The 23,100-nt window shown below is 45.1% G+C and overlaps 1 protein-coding gene across 1 annotated transcript in view; it reads right to left on the reverse strand.

The window, feature by feature from the left end:
* Positions 1 to 22,513, reverse strand: part of PSMB7 (proteasome 20S subunit beta 7) — a 68,853-nt gene extending 46,340 nt beyond the window's left edge. The window contains exons 1-5 of the mRNA XM_029064048.2: positions 22,416 to 22,513; positions 17,995 to 18,088; positions 15,380 to 15,477; positions 11,121 to 11,261; positions 1,580 to 1,695 (exon numbers count right to left, since the gene is read on the reverse strand). Coding sequence (XP_028919881.1) covers positions 1,580 to 1,695; positions 11,121 to 11,261; positions 15,380 to 15,477; positions 17,995 to 18,088; positions 22,416 to 22,477 — 511 coding nt within the window. The 5' untranslated portion in view covers positions 22,478 to 22,513. The remainder of the gene's footprint in view (positions 1 to 1,579; positions 1,696 to 11,120; positions 11,262 to 15,379; positions 15,478 to 17,994; positions 18,089 to 22,415) is intronic.
* Positions 22,514 to 23,100: the final 587 nt, after the last annotated feature.

Consider the following 23,100-nt stretch of genomic DNA (forward strand, 5'->3'; position numbering starts at 1 on the left):
TTGTTCTCAACTGTCCAGCAGTCGACCCCTGGTCCACATCCTACCTCTGGCCTGGAATGCTCTCCCTCCTCACATCCGCCAACCTAGCACACTTCCCCCCCTTCAAAGGCCTACTGAAACCTCACCTCTTCCAGGAGGCCTTCCCAGACTAAGCCCCCCTTCTCTGCTCCTCCCCTGCCCATGACCCCAACTTGCTCTCTCTGCTCTATCCCCCTCCCCATACCACAGCACTTGTGTATATACGAACATATTTATTATTCTATTTATTTTATTAATGATGTACATTTATATTGATGCTATTGATGTCTGTTTACTTGCTTTGATGTCTGTCTCCCCCTTCTAGACTGTGAGCCCGTTGTGGGCAGGGATTGTCTCTATTGCTGAATTGTACTTTCCAAGCACTTAGTACAGTGCTCTGCACACAGTAAGTGCTCAATAAATATGACAATGAATGAATGAAAAGAAAAAAATACAATTTATCTTTGTCATCCATTTTCAAATATAAGTGCGCATGGGATCAAAACCCACTATGTTTTCTTCCTTGAAAATCTACCAACTGAAATCAAAATCCACCCTGATCCCCACCATTTTACCCAGTGTAAAAGGTATTGCTGAAATGAAAAACTTATTTGGGTTGAGACTGATAATAAAAAAATCCATTTCAGGAAAGCAATTTTGAATGCAATTGTAAAATGATGGTAAACACCTTCACTTAAAAATAATTATAAGGAGTCATCTGAACTGCACCTAGAGAGTCTACCTTCACCCCACCCAAAAGACAACAGCTGTTGTATACAAAAATCTTATAAGAGAATGAACATACTAGGATATTAAAGTCTCAAAATGGCCATTTCCAAATGACAGTAGGTGGCAATTTCCTCAATTCTCTACTAACACGAAACTAATTACAGATATTTTAAGATGCAATAATCATTAAAATTTACAAGACCTGTAGAAGTGCTGTCTAAACAAACAACCACCCAGTCTAAACAACCACCCAACGTCACTAAATAAGGCCCAAGGATATGTCAAATTTCAAGACATGGAGACAACTCCTCTGACAAAGAATATTTTAACTGCTTCTCCTTTGACTTCTAAGGAGACTTAAAAACCTAGCATTTATTTTCCTAAAACAAAGTGGGCTGACAAACTCAAATGTGTGTTGTGACTACAAATTTTGCTAATCAACTTGGAAAATCATTTTACAGATTAAGGGTCACGGCTGAAATGGAAGACTGGCTCAGTGGCAAGAGCCCGGACTTGGGAGTCAGAGGTCATGGGTTTGAACCCCTGCTCTGTAACTTGGCAGCTGTGTGACTGTGGGCAAGTCACTTCACTTATCTGGGCCTCAGTTACCTCATCTGTAAAATGGGGATTAAGACTGTGAGCCCCACGTGGGACAACCTGATGACCCTGTATCTCCCCCAGCACTTAGAACAGTGCTCTGCACATAGTAAGCGCTTAACAAATACCAACATTATTATTATAATATGGCGGCCACTTGGAAGTTGATTCTTGGGTTCTCAAAAGCAACAGAATGAAGATATTAAACAGAACCAGGAACAATCCTACAACTTACCCATTGTAACGTATGGCAATTTGTCTGTTGATCCATGGGGATAGATGCTGTAGAGGTGAGGTCCAGTGACATCAACTCCCCCTAAGACTAAGGCTGCACCAATGTAACCTTGGTATCTGGTAAGTAGCAAGAGAGCGGAGAAAAAAAAATGAGCCTGAAATTCACTTTAGTCTTAACAAGCCCAAAGTGCAAAAATTAAGCATTTTTCTAATTGCTTCACCATTAGCTTCACCTTGTTGATTATTTTATTTTCAACAAGAAGGGTTCAGAAGATTAACCAAATCAGAGGTGGTGATTCTTTAACCTTAATCTGTTACTATCTAGATATGACCGTTATATTAATGCCTGTCTCCCCATCTAGACTTTAAGCTCGTTGTGGGCAGGGAATATTTCTGGTGTATTGTTATACTGTACTCTCCCAAGCACTTAGTACAGTGTTCTGCACACAGTACATGCTCAATAAATACAACTGATTGACCAATTCATTAGCATCCCTGGGGCTCAATGATCTGTGTAAAAAAAAAAAAAAAGAGGATGATGGAATAGCTTATTTTTCAAAACACTTAGCAGATGGCCTCAAAGACTGTTCTAGCCATATCGATTGTATTTATTAAGCGCTTTACTGTACGCACAGCACTGTACTAAGTCTTAGGGAGAGAATACAACAGAAATGGTAGACCCATTCCCTGCCCACAAGGAGCTGACACTCTAGAGAACGCGCCACACGAAACTAAACAGAAAAGAATACATATCTTTAACATTAAACAATACTGAAAGTGCTCCAACATTACTATACAACATTCAATTTAGTTTATTCATTGTATTTTCTGAATAATACACACAGTTCTCTTCGCTCCCATAAAGACAAGGCAATTCAAACCATAGTCGCATGATTTGGTTTGAATTAAGGAAAAACAGAAGTGCATTTCTGCTGGAATAATAGTGGCCTATGTCACCTAAATCACTGACACCTAGAAGGCTTCAGTATCCCTTGCCCTTCGGTTTGATTTTACATTGCCTCCTCTTCCTTTCACTCCCGAGCCTCCCCCCTCACCACCCTGCTTGTACCTTTAGATTTATTTCCCAATTTCTCAGATTTAAAATTTTATGTTAGATCAAAGCTGGGAAAAATATGGCCCTCAGGCCAGGTTAAACCCACCAACTGATTCACTCTGGTCTGGATCTGGGCCAACCATTAATTGGAACCACCGCTACGGCCCCCACTCTCTCCAGCTGCGTTGGGGCTCTCCACCGGCTCGGAGACCCTTATGAGCCACAGAAGACAAAAGTGCAGCCATTTCTGCCTCAAAACACTTCAACCCATCCCACTCGAGCAGGACAACAAGAAGTCTGTGTGCAGCCTTCAACAGATTTGTAAAAGTATCTAAGAGGCCCTTCAGCCAAGAGAACTGCCCACTTTTGCTTTAGAAACACCAAGTTTAGAGCTCTCTGTACAGCACTCTAAGCTCTTCAGGGAGGGGGGGACCCGGTATGTAAATCTAACTGGTGCCTTCATTTTTGTATGTGGATATGATTTATATACTGCCTTTCCAGTGACAGTGAGTTTCCCATCAAAAATGACGAGATGTCTCAGGAACAAGAACCCATGTAATGTTAACACAACCTACGTATCTATCCGTCTCTGAAGCAATACTGGCATTATCCTTGATTACTCCTCTCTCAACTCATATATTCAGCCTACCATTAAATCCTATCAATTTTGTCCCCATAACATTTTCCAGATATGCCCCTTCCTCTCCATCCAAACAGGCACCATCCTGGTCCATCACTTGGTATAGCCCTGCTTCACTGCTGGTCTCCTGGCACCAGTTTTTTCCCTTTCCCAACCACATTTTTTTACTGTTTCAAGGACACTTGTCCTGTACACATCTGACTAATCAAAAATTCTCAGAGATTTTAACCATTCCTCTACACATCAATCAGAAACATCCACTAAATGGAGGTAAGATCCCTGCTCTCTCCTACTCTCAGACTGTGAGCTGGGACTGTGCCTGAATTTGGAGCATAATAAGCACTTAAATACCACAATTATGGGGAAGCACTAGTAATAAGGGTTTGACCAGCATTACTCTTGCTCTCATTCCCACCAATCTTGTTCCTGCGCTACCTCTGAAGATAACTATTATGTGGGTAATACAGAGAGCTCCTTGAAAACAATACCCCATGTCTTTTCAACTGACAATGCAGCCTGAAAGAGAAATAGGACACCTGGGAGGGGGAAGGAAGGGATTGGAAAATCCTCAGACAAAACCCGAGAATGCCATTTTAACGTTCAAACATTAAAAGGGTTGATTTATCCGCTTAGTTTAGGGAAACGGAGTAAAAAGACCTGAACTCTTCTGATAAGTTCACTAATTTTCTTTTTGGAATGTCTATAAACTGAGTTCTCAACGCTCACGAAGAGTTTGGTCAGATAAAATCATGGGTGAGAAATCCTAATGAGCTAGTGGAAAGTTAGGGATAAAACAGAAAGAATTAGGGAGATTAGATAGTCTATCCACAAATCTGTAGCTATTAGGACAAATGTCAATGAGGGAAACTATGACATGGTTCCTCCAAAAGCCTTATTGCCAATATTGCAGACATAATATATGGTTGGATTAGGCTATTGGTCTGATTCACTAAGGCAATTCTTATGTCCTTATGCTCCTCAAACAGAGAAGCCACGTGGCTCAATGGAAAGAGCCCGGGCTTGGGAGTCAGAGGTCATGGGTTATAATCCCAACTCTGCCCCTTGTCAGCTGTGTGACTGTGGGCAAGTCACTTCACTTCTCTGTGCCTCAGTTCCCTCATCTGTAAAATGGGGATGAAGACTGTGAGCCTCACGTGGGACAACCTCATTCCCCTGTATCTACCCCAGCGCTTAGAACAGTGCTCTGCACGAAGTAAGCGCTTAACAAATACCAACATTATTATTATTATTATTTGAGAGTCCCAGAAAACAAGTTTACCTTGTTTAAGTTCATCACGTTGGGCATGCAGACACAAACGAAACACAACCTGATGGCAATGCAGAGTTTACAGAATTAAGGCTCAAAACCCTCTCGCTCTTTCCCTTGAGCACATGAACACAGTACATAACACAGTTCTATAAATTATAAAATTACAGGAACGTGAGGACGGTAGGAATACCTTCCCCAATAAAAAGCTCTTGTGGCTTAGTACTTTAAAGGCCTAATGCAGTGTTTCATGTTCTTTTTTCCAAGCCTAGTCAAGGGGTCCTTAGGAATAAGAGGGCAGGTGGCCTTGAGACAGTTTTAGGTCTTTTCCTATTATTAAATGATAATGAGGATGATGGTACTTGCTAAGCGCTTACTATGTGCCAAGCACTCTTCTAACCTCTGCGGTAGATCCAAGCTAATCAGGTTGGACACAGTCCCTGTCTCATATGGGGCTCACACTCTTAATCCTCATTTTACAGATGAGGTAATTTAGGCCCAGAGAAGTTAAGCAATTTACCCGAAGTCACATGTATTCTATCCACTAAGCCATTCTGCTTCGCCCAGAGGATGAGCAAGATTGTAAACTCTCTGTGGGCGAGGACCATGTCCACCAACTCAACTGCATTGTCATCGCCCAAACGTTTACCACAGGGTAAGCACAGGGAACATTTCTACTAACTCTACTGTATTATACTCTCCTTTGTGCTTAGGACAATGCCCTGCACATAGTAAGCAACCCAGCAAGAGTCTGGGAGTCGGAAGGACCTGAGTTCTAATCCTGATTCCGCTACTTGTCTGCCATCGATTAGACTTTAAGCCCGTCAACGGGCAGGGACTGTCTCGATCTGTTACCGATTTGTACATTCCAAGCGCTTAGCACAGCGCTCTACACATAGTGAGCGCTCAATAAATACTACTGAATGAAATACTATTGAATGAACGCGGCCTTGGACAAATCCCTCAACTTCTCTGGGCCTCAATTACCTCCTCCGCTAAATGGGGATTAAGACCGGGAGCCCCATGCGGCACACGGACGGTGTCCAAACTGATTAGCTTGTTTCTATCCCAGTGCTTAGTACGCTGCGTGGCACACAGTAAGCACTTGAAAAAATACCATTAAAAATAAATAAATACCATTGATTAATTCATCTCATTTTTCAAAGGTTTATGCATTATATTAGCCACCAGAGGGAGCTCATACACATTGGCCGGTGCTCAGACTGCCAACAACAAAATTTACGTGAATTTACGTGATTTAAATTCAGCCTTCTGAGCAATATAATAATAATGGTGGTATTTGTTAAGCACTTACTATGTGCCAAGCACTATTCTAAGCGCTGGGGGGGACAAGGTGATCAGGTTGTCCCATGTGGGGCTCACAGTTTTAATCCCCATTTTACAGCTGAGGGAACTGAGGCCCAGAGAAGTGAAGTGACTTGCCCAAAGTCAAACAGCTGACAAGTGGCAGAGGCGAATATCTATCGCCCTGCCTCCTAGGCAAATCCAAACTACTCCCGATGGGTCTGGTAAATCCTAAGGATTGCATTAGAAAGCCAACTCTTCTGATATTTAAATGGTTATTCAATAGTATTTATTGAGCGCTTACTATGTGCAGAGCACTGTACTAAGCGCTTGGAATGAACAAGTCGGCAACAGATAGAGACAGTCCCTGCCGTTTGATGGGCTTACGGTCTAATCGGGGGAGACGGACAGACAAGAACGATGGCAATAAATAGAGTCGAGGGGAAGAACATCTCGTAAAAACAATGGCAACTAAATAGAATCAAGGCGATGTACATTTCATTAACAAAATAAGTAGGGTGATGAAAATATATACAGTTGAGCGGACGAGTACAGTGCCGAGGGGATGGGAAGGGAGAGGGGGAGGAGCAGAGGGAAAAGGGGGGAAAAGAGGGTTAAGCTGCGGAGAGGTGAAGGGGGGGTGGTAGAGGGAGTAGAGGGAGAAGAGGAGCTCAGTCTGGGAAGGCCTCTTGGAGGAGGTGAGTTTTAAGTAGGGTTTTGAAGAGGGGAAGAGAGTCAGTTTGGCGCAGGTGAGGAGGGAGGGCGTTCCAGGACCGCGGGAGGACGTGGCCCGGGGGTCGACGGCGGGATAGGCAAGACCGAGGGACGGTGAGGAGGCGAGAGGCAGAGGAGCGGAGCGTGCTGGGTGGGCGGTAGAAAGAGAGATGGTAGGAGAGGTAGGAAGGGGCAAGGTGATGGAGAGCCTTGAAGCCTAGAGTGAGGAGTTAGTGATGGCTATATCAGACAGGCAGTTGTACGTTCTTTTTTTTTTTCCAGTTCTACAAACTGTTTTTGGAAAAGTGGAATAAAAGATATGGAAGAGATAAAGGTGAGCTATATAACCTTCCTTGCATTCAGACACTCAGATGCTTTTGCTAATAAAGCACCTGTAGTTCTAGCCAGTCAGAATTCTAGAATCTATTATCTCACCGGAACAGCTGGAGGTAAGCGTGAACTGCCTGCCTAGAAGAGAGCATTAGCTAAAAATCTTAAGTAAAACAAATTGCTTAATTAGTCTAAGTAGTCTAATCAAATGCTGCTGCCAGATGCTAATCCAATGTTTAGAAACCTATCTTATTAGCATTTTCAAGTGTTTTGGGAAGTACCCTTATATTCTCATTTAAGTATTTAATTTCTCCACGCTGTACTAAACAGTAACTCCACATGAGTTCTCACCTCAGATAGGCAGAAACGCTAATGATGTCCACTTCTAGTGGTGACTTTCAGCAACCTGCCACCTGAATCGTTTTACTACTTTATGATCCACCATAGCCTTTATCAACTTCTCACTGAATAATATACCTAGAAGTGACCTTGAGAGGTCACCTAATTCAGTCTCCTAACTCCAGAAAGCAAAATAATTAAATAATCCTTGAAACTTGTCTTTTTAAATCAATATCACAGCCACACACACTCAGGGAAGCAGCATGGCCTGGTGGAAAAGAGCACAGGCCATGGAGTCAGAGGACCTGGGTTCCAGTCCCAGCTCCGCCACGTGTCTGCTGTGTGACCTTGGGCAAGTCAGTTAACTTCTCTGTGCCTCAGTTCCTTCTTTGGCAAAATGGGGAGTCAATACCTGCTCTCCCTCCTATACTGACTGTGAGCACCATGTGGACCTATCTTGTATCTACTCCAGTGCTTAATACAGTGCTTAATAAATAACACAATTATTCTGTCCCAGAATTTTAAAACTGATGGTTCACACAACAGAAGCAAAAACAATGTTTAATAACATATATAAATTCTCTCCTGTTATGGCATAAAACCCATGTCCCTTTTTTGGTATTCCACGAATATGTACAACTTGTCAGTATCTTCAGAAAAAAGTTTCCCAAACACTGAGATGGCATTTTTTGGGGGTGGCAAGGGGTGTATTTGTTAAGCACTTACTATATTCCAGTTGGATACAGTCCCCGTCCCACATAAATCTTAATCCTCATTTTACAGATGAGGTAGCTGAGGAACAGAGAAGTTTAGAGACTTAGTCCAAGGTCACGTAGCAGACACGTGGCAGAGCTGGGACTAGAACCCAGGTCCTTCTGACTCGCAGGCTAGTGCTCTATCCACTAAGTAATGCTGCTTCTCATGTTCCATGGTCACCAAGGCCTCCTCCGTTGCCAAACCTAATGGCCTGTATTTACCCCATCTTAATGTTCCTTGAGGTGTCAGCCACCTTAGACCCTGGGACATTCCTCATTCCTGGTAAAGCTAACTAACCTTGGCTTCACTGATGCTGTTCTCTCCCTGCTTTCCTCCTCCCTCCCAACTATCACCTCAGCACTACTGTGCCACCAGAGCCCATTTACACTTACTATTTCTCATTATACTTTTGTACAGACTGTTTTACAAACTCTATTTGAGCAGTTCCTCCTATTTGTATATTAGCTTACGTCTGGCTCCGCGGCCAGACAGGAAGCTCTCTGTGGGGAGGGATCATGTCTTCTGTTGTAATCCTCCAAGCAGTTGGTATAGTGCTCTGCACACAAAACATCCCCAGATGTTAGGGAAGGAAAGGGTTAATAACTAATGGCATTTGTTAAGCGCTTACTATGTGCAAAGCACTGTTCTAAGTGCTGGGGAGGATACAAGGTGATCAGATTGTCCCACGTGGGGCTTTCAGTCTTAATCCCCATTTTACAGATGGGGTAACAGGCACAGAGAAGTTAAGTGACTTGCCCAAAGTCACACAGCTGACAAGTGGCTGAGTCGAGGTTTGAACCCTTGACCTCAGACTCCCAAGCCCATGCTCTTTCCAATGAGCCACGCTGCTTCATAATAATGGTATTTGTTAAGGGCTTACTATGTGCCGAGCACTGTTCCAAGTGCTGGGGTAAATACAAGGTCATCAGGTTGTCCCCATGTGGGGCTCAGTCTTAATCCCCATTTTACAGATGAGGTAACTGAGGCACAGAGAAGTGAACTGACTTGCCCAAAGTCACGCAGCTGATAAGTGGCGGAGCCGGGATTAGAACCCACGACGGCTGACTCCCAAGCCGGCACTCTTTCCACTAAGCCACGCAAGCGCTTACTCTTTCCACTAAGCCACGCAAGCGCTTACTAGGTGCCTGGTTAATGTTGAGACGCCTGCCACCATTTCCAGGGGAACCTGCTCCCCAAGATAACAGTAAGATTGTTCATTAAGAGATGGGGCTTCTAGAGATAATAAAGAGATAGACTTGCTAATACCAAACGGAAATTGCCCAGAAGCCTTCCTGCAAATAGGGGTAGACCTGTCCACCTCCAAAAGTGCAGCAGTGAAGATGATTTTTACATGGCAAGAAGCTGATCTGAAAGGTCAAGTCAAATGTATGCAACATGCCAGTACCTAGTAAGCCTGCAGAGTGGAAACTGTGGACAGGGAATGAAGTGACCAACAGCGCTTCAACTTCTGGGCAGCACTTAAAATGAAACACAGGTGATAAAATGTGAGCCCCCATGGCAGATGGGGATTTTTTTGGCTTAGGCTTTCGAGGTTTTCTCTAAAGGGCTCTCACTAGCTCCCTCCTGCGCATGCACACGTGTTCTCATTCCTGCGAGCCGGGGTTCTGGGTCATCCGGCAGAGGGGCACTCTACTGGGGGGCAAGGGCCTATGGGGCAAACAGAGGCAATAAACTCAGCTCTGTTCGCCTACTGGGTATCGTTTGCTGTGGTACAACTGCTCGGATAGGGGCCAGGGAGGAGTTGTTTAGGGGCCTTCGCTAACATCGATAAATATTACCAACTGACTGAAAATCAAGACAGTTTCAAAGACTCAAACCCAAAGCCTTCTCTTTTCCGATGCCTTTACTCTTTCCTCATAAGATCCCTTTGACCATCCCTTTAGTCACTTAAACATTTTTTCCTCCTGAACTATCCCCAGTTTCTAAGAATGGTAATCTAGGCAACAGGCACTCTCTGGGTTATAATATAGTGATAAGACTAATAATTATGGTGGTATTTGTTAAACGCTTACTATGTGCAAAGCACTGTCCTAAGCGCTGGGGGAGGTGCAAGGTGATCAGGTTGTGCCACGTGGGGCTCATAGTCTTCATCCCCATTTTAATAATAATAATAATAATAATGTGGGTATTTGTTAAGGACTTACTGTGTGCAGAGCCCTGTTCTAAGCGCTGGGGTAGACACAGGGGAATCAGGTTGTCCCACGTGGGGCTCACAGTCTTAATCCCCATTTTACAGATGAGGTAACTGAGGCACAGAGAAATTAAGTGACTTGCCCACAGTCACCCAGCTGACAAGTGGCAGATCTGGGATTCGAACTCATGATCTCTGACTCCAAAGCCCGTGCTCTTTCCAATGAACCACGCTGCTTCTCTGCCTGATATCTGTTACCTTTTCCTGAATGTTTGATGGCCACAAAAACAGGTACTAAACTGCCACACATTCACTCAAAAATCTATTATAGTTAGCTTAGTGAGGTTAACATGTTACCATGTCTCATGATGATGCTGATTTGAAATTACCAACAAAATTCTGCACCTTAATACTGGGTATGAACCATGAAATTCCACTGTCTAGCAATCATTTATTGAGGACTTAGTGTGTGCACAGCAATGTATTAAATGCTTGGGAGGGTACAAGATAAAAATATGAGACACATTAATAACATCAAAGTATGCTACTGAAACAGATTTTTTTTTTAGAAAGATTGACTTTAAAATAGCTATTCCCTCTTGGAATACTAATAGATAACTCCAAAGATAGGGAAGCAACGTGGCCTAGTGAAGACAGCACAGGCCTGGAAGTCAAAGGACTCAGGTTCTCATCCCAGCTCCACCACCTGTCTGCTGTGTTACTTTGGGCAAGTCACTTCACTTCTCTATGCCTTGGATCTCATCTGTAAAATGGGGATTAAAGACCATGAAACCCACGTGGGACATGGACTGTGTCCAACCTGAGTATCTTGTATCTACCCCAGGGTTTAGTACAGTGCCTGGCACATAGTAAGTGCTTAATACCATCCTCCAAAAAAGTTCTTTAGCATAAAAGTTGAATGGTTAACTGGCTTTGTGAGACTCCTTCACATAGGCTAATAGTTGAACACTGGGAAACCAGTTACCTAAACAGCATCTGCTTAAGCATTCGATTTGCAGTAACCACTCTAGGTAGGCGTCCAGTGGAAAGGGAATGGAGCTCCAGGTTGGAAGAGATCAGTTGGGTTGTCATATCAGTGTCAGCAGCTGTCCCAGCTCCGCAACAGCTGAAAAACATTAACAGCCATTTAGAAAACTCCATTTAAAGGTTGCTTTGCAGTTAACAATGAATCAATATTTATTAGTACCCTCCGGATGCAGAACACCACACTAAGCACTTGGGAGAGTACAATATACCAGGAATCCTGTTGACAAGGACTCCTCCCTTGGACTGTGAATCTCAAGAGAGACAAGGACTGTATCCACCAGATTATCTTGCAGCTATCCCAATGCTTGGCACATAGTAAGTGCTTAATAAATACCATAACTATTATTATAATCTAGTTGGGGAGGCATTAATATGTAAATAGGATGGAGAAGTGTTCAAATAGCATAGTATGCAAAATACGTAAGAAAGTACAATGAAAACTACTGAGTGCAGGGAACTCAGATGACAGTAAAGAGAATGTGATCTAGGCAGAATAAAAATTAATCAGGAAAACTCTCCTGGAGGCGATGAAATTTCAAAAGGGTTCTGAAGATGAGAAGGGCTAAGATCTCGCAGATCTGAAGGGGGAATGAGTTTCAGGCAGGAGGAAGTGCAATGACACAGGGGTTGGAGGTGGGAGAGTTAAGAATGAGGCACAGTGAGAATCAATCATATTTACTGAGTGCTTATTGTGTGCAGTGCACTGTACTAAGCACTTGGGAGAGTACAATCAGTGGTATTTACTGAGCATTTACTATGTGCAGAGCACTGTACTAAGCCACTGGGAGAGTACAATACAACAGAATTTGTGGATACATTCCCTACCCACAACGAATATAACAGAGTTAGTAGACGTGTTCCATGCCTATAAGACTGGAGTGGGTGAGCTGGGGTGCAGCAGAAGACAGTGGCGAGATAAAAGGAAATGGGTAGATGAAATGCCTTAAAGTGGTCTGGAGTGTCTGATGAGCAAATGAATGTATAATCACTGCTGATTTTGAGACCTAGAGAGGTGTGTACAAAATGATGTCCTTTTAGATGATCCAGGATCAGAGTGAAGTACAGACTGAACAGCGGAGAGGCTGAAGGCAAGAAGACTGCTGAGGAGGCTAATACAGTTGTCTGGTTGGGATCGGGTTTGTTTGAATGGGGAGGAAAGGGTGGTTTATGGAACTGTTTTGGAGGAAAAGCAACAGAATGGATGAGCGAGTTGAAAACAGTGAAAAATCAAGGTTAATGTTGCAGGCTTCAGAAACAGAGAGGTGCTGGTGGTTATCAACAGTGATGGTAAAGTTATACAGAGAAGAGGATTTAGATAGGAATATGCAGAGCTTGGTTTTCATTCTATTAATTTTGAGGTGCTGGAAGGCTATCAACCTGGAGACAGCATGCAGACAAGAGGAAATGTGAGGCTGCAGGTGGAAGGGAGAGGTTGGGATAGCAATGATAGATTTGGAAGTTATCCACCAAAAGGTGAAAGCTGAAGCCAGAAGAGAAGATGAGCTCCCTGAGAGTGAATATAAAGTAAAATGAGTTAAAGGGATCCAGAACAGAGCCTTGAGGGCCCCCCCAGGAATCTGCAAATGAATGACATTGACAAAAAAGCAGCCAGAGAGGCAGAGTGAAAACAAGGACATAATCCTGTCAATGAAGCCAAGATCAGACTGTAAACTTCTTGCAGGCAGAGAATGAATCTACCAACTGTTACACTGTACTCACCCAAATGCTTAGTACAGTGCTCTGCACATAGTAAGCACTTAGTAATTGATAGTTTTAACATAGGAGAAAGGAAAATAATCCACAGTGTCCAAGATAGGGAAAGGACAAGGGAAATTGGAGTCCAGATCATTAGCTTTGGTGCAGAAGTCATTGGTGACTTTGGAGACCGGAGCCTTGCAGTGAGAGAGGCAGACACCAGATTGCAGTAGGTGAAGAAGGGATTTGGAAGAGAGGAAAAGGAAGCATATGACCCATTCGGTGATTTAAAACAGGAAAAGGAGAAGAAAAGTGGGGCAGCAGCCAGAAGAAGCAGTGGGATCGAGAAAATACTTTTTAGTGCAGAGGCAATTTGAGCATGTTTGAAGGCAATGAGAAAGGAGCAATCAGACTGAAGTGTTTTCGGGAAGGTAAGGGAAGACGGGGTTCTGATAGTTATCGAGGCAACCGACTGGTGGCCAGTGGAACTTCTTGATCATTTCCATTAAGCATAAAGTAAATGTACAACAAAGATTGACAGTACATTATGAGCACATCTGTTGTCTTCACCAGTCATTTGCTACTCCCAAAACCCAGTTTACGCCAGGTAGCAAGCAATCCTTTATCAACTGTTATTTCTACCTTCACAACATTGCAAAACATTGCCCTTTTCTCCCAATCCCAACTGTTACCATGCTGATCCGAGTAGTAACCTGCCTTGCCTATGGCATCTGCCTCTTCCCTGTCTCGTTCTCTCCCCATTCCAGCCCATTCTTCGCTCTGCCGCCTAGATTATCTTTCTAGAAATAGTTCAGTCTCTCTCACCCCATTCTTCAAGAGCTTCCAAAGGTTGACCATCCACCTCTGCATTAAACAAAAACTCCTTAACCTTCAGCTCTAAAGCAATCAGCTCATCCCATCCCATCCCATCCCATCTCATTGATCTACTACAATCCAACCCTCACACCTCACTCCTCTAGCTCCAGCTTACTCACTGTGCCCCGATTCACTCATTCAATAGTATTTATTGAGCACTTACTATGTGCAGAGCACTGTACTAAGGGCTTGGAATGTACAATTAGGCAACAGATAGAGATAATCCTTGCCCAGTGATGGGCTCACAGTCTAAACGGGGGAGATATCACTGCTGACCCCTTCCCCACATTCTCCTTCTGGCCTGGAATGCCCTCCTAGTCCAAATACACCAGACTACCACTCTCCCCACCTTCAGAGCATTAAGGTCACAGCTCTTCCATAAGGCCTTCCCCAATTAAGCTCTCTTTTCCATAGCTCCCTCTCCTTTCTGCATCGCCTATATACTTGAATCTGTGACCTCCGGGCATTTGCTATTCCCCCCACCCTCAACTCCACAGCTCTATCTGTGCATATTGTTAAATTATATCTCATAAATTACTTAGTTATATTAATGTCTGTCTCCCCGTCTCAACTGCAACCTCATTGTGGACAAGGAACACGTCTGCCAACGCTGTTATATTGTACACTCCAAGTTCTTAGTACAGTTCTTGGCACATAAGGGCTCAATTTTTTCTATGGTATTTGTTATGCACGTACTGCATACCAGGCACTGTACTAAGAACAGAGGTAGCTACAATCTAATCAGGTTGGACACAGTCCGTGTCCCACATAGGGCTCACAGTCTTAATCCCCACTTTACAGATGAGGTAACTGAGGCCCAGAGAAGTTAAGCAACTTGCCCAAGGTCACATGGCAGACAAGTGGTAAAGAAGCAGCATGGCGTAGTGGACAGAGCAGGGGCCTGGGAGTCAGAAGGTCATGGATTCTAATTCCAGCTCTGCCACTTGTCTGCAGTGTGACCCTTGGGCAAGTTACTTAACTTCTCTGGCCCTCAGTTACCTCATCTGTAAAATGGGGATTAAGACTGAGCAGCAGCGCGGCTCAGTGGAAAGAGCACGGGCTTGAGAGTCAGAGGTCGTGGGTTCTAATCCCGGCTCTGCCACTTATCAGCTGTGTGACTTTGGGCAAGTCACTTAATAATAATGTTGGTATTTGTTAAGTGCTTACTATGTGCCAAGCACTGTTCTAAGCGCTGGGGTAGATGCAGGGTAATCAGGTTGTCCCACGTGAGGCTCACAGTTAATCCCCATTTTATAGATGAGGTAACTGAGGCACAGAGAAGTTAAGTGACTTGCCCACGGTCACCTCTTCTGGAAAATGGGGTTTAAGACTGAGCCCCATGTGGGACAACCTAATTACCTTGTATCTACCCAGCGCATAGAACAGTGTTTGGCACCTAGTAAGCGCTTAACAAAAACCAAAATTATTATTATTATTATTATTAAGTGGTAGAGCCAGGATTAGAACCCAGGTCCTTCTGACTCCCAGCACCATGCTCTATCCACTAGGCCACACTGCTTCTCAATCAATACCACTGATTGACTGTCTTATTATGCATTAACATCGACACTTGGTTTCAAAGGAGACTCCACTTCATTCTAAACATGAACAGATTTTAGTACTCACTAGATGTTAGGAGATATGAAATGTATTTTTGAACAGTTCTTGTCAGCAACCACCATTCCTTCTGTAGCTCTTGTATCTGCTCCAAGAACTATGCCATCCTAGAAGAAATTGGAAACACTGTATAAGACGGACAACTGAACAGTCTATTTTATCACTAATTCGGCTAACACAAACCCAATCATCTTACCGGTTAAGGCAGCGCCTCTGGCCGAAATAATAATAATAAAAAAATGGATTCTTTGACAATGCAATTGACAAGTGGAATGTCCCTCAAGGCTCAGTTCCAGGTCCCCTTCTATTTTCCACCTACATCCACTATGGAGAACTCACTCTGCTCCCACGGTTTCAACTACCATCTCTATGCAGATGACTCCCAAATCTAGATCGCCAGCCCTGACCTCGCTCCCTCTCCGCAGTCTCGTATCTCCTCCTGCCTTCAGAATGTCCCACCGACACTTAAAACTTAATGTGTCCAAAACAGAATTTTGCACCCACACCCTGCCCCCTCCTGATTTTCCAATCACTGTAAACAGCACTACCATCCTCTGGCTCACAAGCCTCTAAGCTTGGCATTATCTTCGTTTTCTCTCTCTCATTCAACCCACATATTCAATCTGTCCCCAAATCCTGCCAGTTCTCCCTTTACAACATCACTATAATCCACCCTTCCTCTCAATCTGAAGTGCTGCCATGTTAATCCAAGCATTTATCCTAGCCCACTTTGACTACTGCCTCAGTCTCTTCCTTGACTCTGCCTCTCCATTTCAGGACACATTTCACTTTGCTGCTCACAGAAACTCCTGACCATTGGCTTCAAAGCACTCAAATCAACCTGCCTCCCTCTTACCACACCTCGCTACTCTACAAACCCAGCCCACACACTTCACTCCTCTAATGCCAACTTTCTCACTGTACCGCCATCTCATCTATCTCACCAACAACCTCTCGCCCACATCCTGCCTCTGGCCAGGATCGCCTTCTCTTTTCGTATCCAACAATTACTCTCCCCTCCTTCAGAGCCTTATTGAAGAGGCCTAAGTCCTCTTTTCCCATTCTCTTCTGTGTTGACTTGCTCCCTTTATTCATCCCTCTTCCCTACCCCACAGCACTTATCTGCAATTTTATTTATTTATATTACTGTCCTCCTCCCCTTTTAAACTATTGTCTGGGCATCTTTCAATCAATATTTGAGCCCTTACTGTGTGCAGAGCACTAGACAGTACAGTATAATAGAGCTGGTTGACACTTTCTCTGCCCACAAGGAGCTTACATTCTTGCACGGTGGGGACAGACAATATAAATAAATTACATGTAGGTACATATGTGCTGTGAGGCTGAAGGTGGGGTGAATAAAGGATGTAAATCCAAGTGCCCAGGGTGATGCAGAAGGAGTGGGAGAGAGGAGATGAGGGCTTAAGTGGGGAAGGTCTCTTGGAGGAGATATGGGCAGGGAATGTGTCTGTTACATTGTTGTACTGTACTCTCCCAAGCGCTTAGTACAGTGTTCTGCACATAGTAAGTGCTCAACTAATATGACTGACTGCTTAGATCATTTTTCTGCAAAAGTGTTCTGTCCATGTTTACCCATACCTCAAGAACGTCCAGTGGTTGCCCACACCTCCCCACATCAAACAGAAGCTCCTTACCATTGGCTTTAAAGCACTCCATCACCTTGCCCTTTCCTACCTTACCTCTCTGATTTCCTACTACAACTTAACCCACACAGTTCACTCTTCTAACACCAACCTACTCACTGTACCTAGATCTCGTCTATCTCGTCGCCAACGCTTCACCCGCATTCTGTCTCTGGCCTGGAACTCCCTCTTTGCATTTGATTGATAATCACTCTCCTCACCTTCAAGCCTTACTAAAATCACAATTCCTCCAAAAGACCTGTCCCAACTATGCCCTCATCTCCTCCTCTCCTACTCCCTTCTGCATCACCCTGGGCACTTGGATTTGTATCCTTTATTCACCTTATCCTCAGCCCCACAGCACTTATGTACATATCCACAATTTATTTATATCGTCTTTCCTGTCTTCTAGAATGCAAGCTCCTTGTGGACACGGAAAGTGTCACCTAAATCTGTTATACTGTACCCTCCCAGTACAATGCTCTGCACACGGCAAGTGCTCAAATATGACTGACTGAAAGATGCCCAGACAATAGTAAAACTCATTGACCTACTAGTCACTTAAACTGGTGTCAGGCATTTACTCTTATTGGTGATCATTCAGCGAGCTGGGAGTTTCTCAACATGTGGTCTACAAGGGACTACCTGGTCCACATCCAGGTAATCACACTCCTGGAAATATCCAATTTCTGAAAGGGGCATTTGCCTGCATGTGTGCACAAGGCAGGGCACAACTGGGGCAATTTTTAAAGGAGATATTCCCATTTTAAATATAGCACATTTAAGTGAGGATTGAGGCTGGTTATCAGCTCTCTCTTCCCCACCAAATAGACCCTCAAATTGACACTGCTCCGAAGTACTTCACAAAAACTTCATTAGGGACAAGCTAAAGCTTGGCCTTCAGTGTTGCCTCCAAGCACCCTGCTAATAATTCAGGAGAATACTGCATTCGGTTACAAGGAATCAGAGCCCTTCATTTACCTTATACACAACTCCGGCGATGGTTGTGCCCGTCTTCCGGGCTGCTGGGAGCTTGTGCCCCTTTTTTGCAAACTCAGCTTCAAGGGCTGCATTCCTAAAAACAAGATGGTAGAAATTAGGTTGGTAAAGTGGGGTTGCTAGTTCCCCATACTTAGAGCATTTGGAAACTCTGAAATGTTATGAACGATTGTAGTAAGTGCTTAATAATAATAATGTTGATATTTGTTAAGCGCTTACTATGTGCAGAGCACTGTTCTAAGCGCTGGGGGAGACACAGGGTCATCAGGTTGTCCCACGTGAGGCTCACAGTCTTAATCCCCATCTTACAGATGAGGTAACTGAGGCACCGAGAATTTAAGTGACTTGCCCAAAGTCACACAGCAGACAGGTGGTGGAGCCGAGATTAGAACCCATGACCTCTGACTCCTAAACCCGTGCTCCTTCTACTAAGCCATGCTGTTTCTCTAAGGCCCACTGGTGAGAAGAGATTGCACTAAAACTTCTCTGGCTTTGGCGATGCTGCACTGCAAAAAAATGACATATTAGAAAGAACTAAAGATCTTCCAAAAAAACAAAAACCCAAAAGTGTAAAGCTGACCCTAATAATAATAATTATGGTATATGTTAAGCGCTTACTATGCGCAGAGCACTGTTCCAAGCGCTGAGTTAGACAGAGGGTTATCAGATTGTCCCACATGGGGCTCACAGTTTTTAATCCCCATTTATACAGATGAAGTCACTGAGGCCCAGAGAAGTTAAGTGACTTGCCCAAGGTCACACAGCAGAAGAGCAGTGGAATCAGGATTAGAACCCACGACCTCTAATACGCTACCCAGACTGAGTTCCCTCCTTTTTCCCTCTGCTCCCTCTACCCCCCACTTCACCTCTCCACAGCTAAACCCTCTTCTCCCCCCTTTCCCTCTCCTCCTCCCCCTCTCCCATCCCGCCCCCCCAGCACTGTACTCACCCGCTCAACTGTATATATCTTCATCACCCTATTTATTTTGTTTAATGAGATGTACATCACCCTGATTCTATTTGCCATTGTTTTTATGAGATGTTCTTCTCCTTGACTCTATTTATTGCCATTATTCTTGTCTGCCTGTCTCCCCCGATTAGACTGTAAGCCCGTCAAAGGGGAGGGACTGTCTCTATCTGTTCCCGATTTGTACATTCCAAGCGCTGAGTACAGTGCTTTGCACTTAGTAAGCGCTCAATAAATACTATTGAATGAATGAATGAATACCCTGCAGAGTTTCAATCTCTTGCCTGTAAAAAGAAGATTAAAAGACAGATAGAGATTCCGTCCAGATCTAGTAAGCAGAATAAAAAGTCTTCCAAGGACTTGTCCAATAAAAAACTCGAGGAGCAGAAAGACAAAGTTTGAGAATCAGCAACCTTGTGGGGAAAGGGAGTGCAAGTTGTAGGGAGGAGGGTTCGGTGGGGTGGGGTGAGGACAGAGTAGCTACACAATTAGCTATAATTCGATCCAACACTAGGTGACAAGTTTAAGGAGGAATGGCTGGGAGAAGTTCTGGGCCAAATAGGTACCCCAACCTTTGGGGAATTGCCCGATGTAAATCTGACTTGTTCCTAACTTCCTATCCAAACTGCTTCAGCTCTTAGAACAGTGCTTGGCACATAGTAAATGCCTAACAAATACCCTCATTATTATTATTATTGACTGACTGCAGCGTAGCTTAGTGGCAAGAGCATGGGTTTGGGAGCCAGGGGTCGTGGGTTCTAATCCTGGACGGCACTTATCAGCTGTGTGACTTTGGGTGAGTCAACTTCTCTAGGCCCAAGTTACCTCATCTGTAAAATGTAACTTCTCTAGGCCCCATGTGGGACAACCTCATCACCTTGTATAATAATGTTGGTATCTGTTAAGCACTTACTATGTGCAGAGCACTGTTCTAAGCGCTGGGGTAGATATAAGGTAATGAGGTTGTCCCATGTGGGGCTCACAGTCTTCATCCCCATTTTACAGATGAGGTCACTGAGGCCCAGAGAAGTTAAGTGACTTGCCCACAGTCACACAGCTGACAAGTGGCAGATCCGGGATTCAAACCCATGACCTCTGACTCCCAAGCCCAAGCTCTTTCCACTGAGCCATGCAGCATGGCTTCTCCCCCCAGCGCTTAGAACACTGTTTTGCATGTAGTAAGCACTTAACAAATACCATCATTATTATTAGCGCAGGGGAGCCAGCGGGGCATGGGTTCTGATCCTCCCCACCTGTCACTTGTCTGCTGGGTGACCTGGGGAAGACTCTGAGCCCCATGTGGGACAACCTCATTACCCTGTATCTACCCCAGCGCTCAGAACAGTGCCTAGCAGATAGCAAGTGCTTAACAAACACCATCATTATGTGGAAAGAACCCAGGCTTGCATGTCGGTCATGGGTTCTAATGCAGCATGGCTCAGGGGAAAGAGCATGGGCTTGGGAGTCAGAGGTCATGGGTTCGAATCCCAGCTCTGCCACTTGTCTGCTGTGTGACTGTGGGCAAGTCACTTCACTTCTCTGTGCCTCCCTTCCCTCATCTGTAAAATGGGGGTGAAGACTGTGAGCCCCACATGGGACAACCTGATCACCCTGTATTCCCCCCCCCCACCAGCGCTTACAACAGTGCTTCACACATAGTAAGCGCTTAACACTTGTCATTATTATTGCTATTACCCTGTGGCAGGTCACTTCAGTTCTCTGTGCCTCAGTTACCTCATGGGGATTAACTATGAGCCTCAATGGGGACAACCTGATGACCCTGTATCTCCCCCAGCGCTTAGAACAGTGCTTCGCACACAGTAAGTGCTTAACACTTGTCATTATTGCTGCTATTACCCTGTGGCAGGTCGCTTCACTTCTCTGTGCCTCAGTACCCTCATCTAGAAAAGAGGGGATTAACTGAGCCTCACGGAGGACCTGATGACCCTGTATCTCCCCCAGCACCCGGCACATAGTAAGCGCTTAACACTTGCGATTATTATTGCTATTACCCTATGGCAAGTCACTTCACTTCTCTGTGCCTCAGTTCCCTCATCTGTAAAAGAGGGAATTAACTGTGAGCCTCACGGGGGACAACCTGATGACCCTGTATCTCCTCCAGCGCTTAGAACAGTACTTTGCACATAGTAACCGCTTAACACTTGTCATTGTTATTACTATTACCCTGTGGCAGGTCACTTCACTTCTCTGTGCCTCAGTTCCCTCATCTGTAAAAGGGGGATTAACTGAGCCTCACGGGGCACCTGATGACCCTGTATCTCCCCCAGTGCTTAGAACAGTGCTTCGCACATAGTAACCGCTTAACACTTGTCACTATTACTATTACCCTGTGGCACATCAATTCACTTCTCTGTGCCTCAGTTCCCTCATCTGTAAAAGGGGGATTAACTGAGCCTCACGGGGCACCTGATGACCCTGTATCTCCCCCAGTGCTTGGCACATAGCAAGCGCTTAACACTTGTCATTATTATTGCTATTACCCTGTGGCAGGTCGCTTCACTTCTCCTTGCCTCAGTTTCCTCATCTGTAAAAGGGGGATCAACTATGAGCCTCACGGGGGACATCCTGACGACCCTGTATCTCCCCCAGCGCTTTATACGACATGTTCTTCCCCTTGACTCTATTTATTGCCATTGTTCTCGTCTGCCCGTCTCCCCCGATTAGACTGTAAGCCCGTCAAACGGCAGGGACCGTCTCTGTTGCCGACTTGTTCATTCCAAGCGCTTAGTACAGTGCTCTGCACATAGTAAGCGCTCAATAAATACTACTGAATGAATAGCACACTGCTTCACCCATAGTAAGCGCTTAACACATCATTATTATTGCTATTACCCTGTGGCAGGTCGCTTCACTTCTCCATGCCTCAGTTCCCTCATCTGTAAAAGGGGGATGAACTGTGAGACTCACGGGGGACAACCTGATGAGTCTGTATCTCCCCCAGCGTTTGAACAGTGCTTCGCCCATAGTAAGCGCTTACCACTTGTCATTCTTATTGCTATGATTCCCCTCTTCATTGTTGGTCCCCTTCCTCCTCTTTGCCTGTGCCTTGCCACTCATCCTCTCGTTTTTCCCGGCATCCTCTCTTTCTTCCATCTTGGCCACTTTCTAGCCCTGCCTATAAGGAGGTGGCCACCCTCCTCCTCCCGTTTTCCTCTCTCTCTGCTTTCCCCCCAATTCTTCCTCCACTCCTCCCTCGGCTACTTTTCATCTTCCCGGCCGGGTCAGGCCCGGGCCCGGGCCCGATTGTCCTGAGTCACGGGAGGGGGCAGGCCAATGGAGGCCTTAGGCTAATGGAGGCCCAGGCTAATGAAAGCCCAGCCCTTCGAGGCCTTCAAGGCCCTCGCCGGTTCCTCCACCCCTCTCCCCTTCCCTCCTTGTCCTGGCACTCCCTCCCCCGCCGGTCCCGTCCTAATACCTGCGGCAGTTATCGAAAGAGAAGCCGCCCAAGGGTGGGCTGCACACCGACACGGCCGCCATCTTCCTTCGGGGAGCTCTTCCGGGGCCTGGAAGGCGGTGCCTGAGGAAGAATCCCCAACTTCCGGCGGGAAAGGAGGCGGGAGGCGGGGATAAAGGGAGGCGGGAAGAAGAAAATAAAAAAATCATCATAATGGCGATGTTTGTTAAGCGCCTACTATGTACTTCACACTGTTCTGCCCAGGTCACTTACACTGTTCTGCCCACAGGTCACCCAGCAGACAAGTATCAAGTGGGGAGGATCAGAACCCACCCCCCGCTGGCTCCCCTCCACTAATAATAATAATGATGGCATTTGTTAAGCGCTTACTATGTGCAAAGCACTGTTCTAAGCGATGGAGAGGATACAAGGTGATTAGGTTGTCCCACAGGGGGCTCACAGTCTTCATCCCCATTTTACAGATGAGGGAACTGAGGCCACAGAGAAGTGAAGTGACTTGCCCAAAGTCACGCAGCTGACAGGTAGCAGAGCCGGGATTTGAAGCCATGATCTCTGACTCCCAAGCCCGGGCTCTTTCCACTGAGCCACGCTGCTTCTAATAATAGCGATGATATTTGTTAAGCAGCGTGGCTCAGTGGAAAGAGCCCGGGCTTGGGAGTCAGAGGGCATGGGTTCGAATCCTACC

Source organism: Ornithorhynchus anatinus, chromosome 4 (assembly GCF_004115215.2).
Source record: "Ornithorhynchus anatinus isolate Pmale09 chromosome 4, mOrnAna1.pri.v4, whole genome shotgun sequence".
NCBI lineage: Eukaryota > Metazoa > Chordata > Mammalia > Monotremata > Ornithorhynchidae > Ornithorhynchus > Ornithorhynchus anatinus.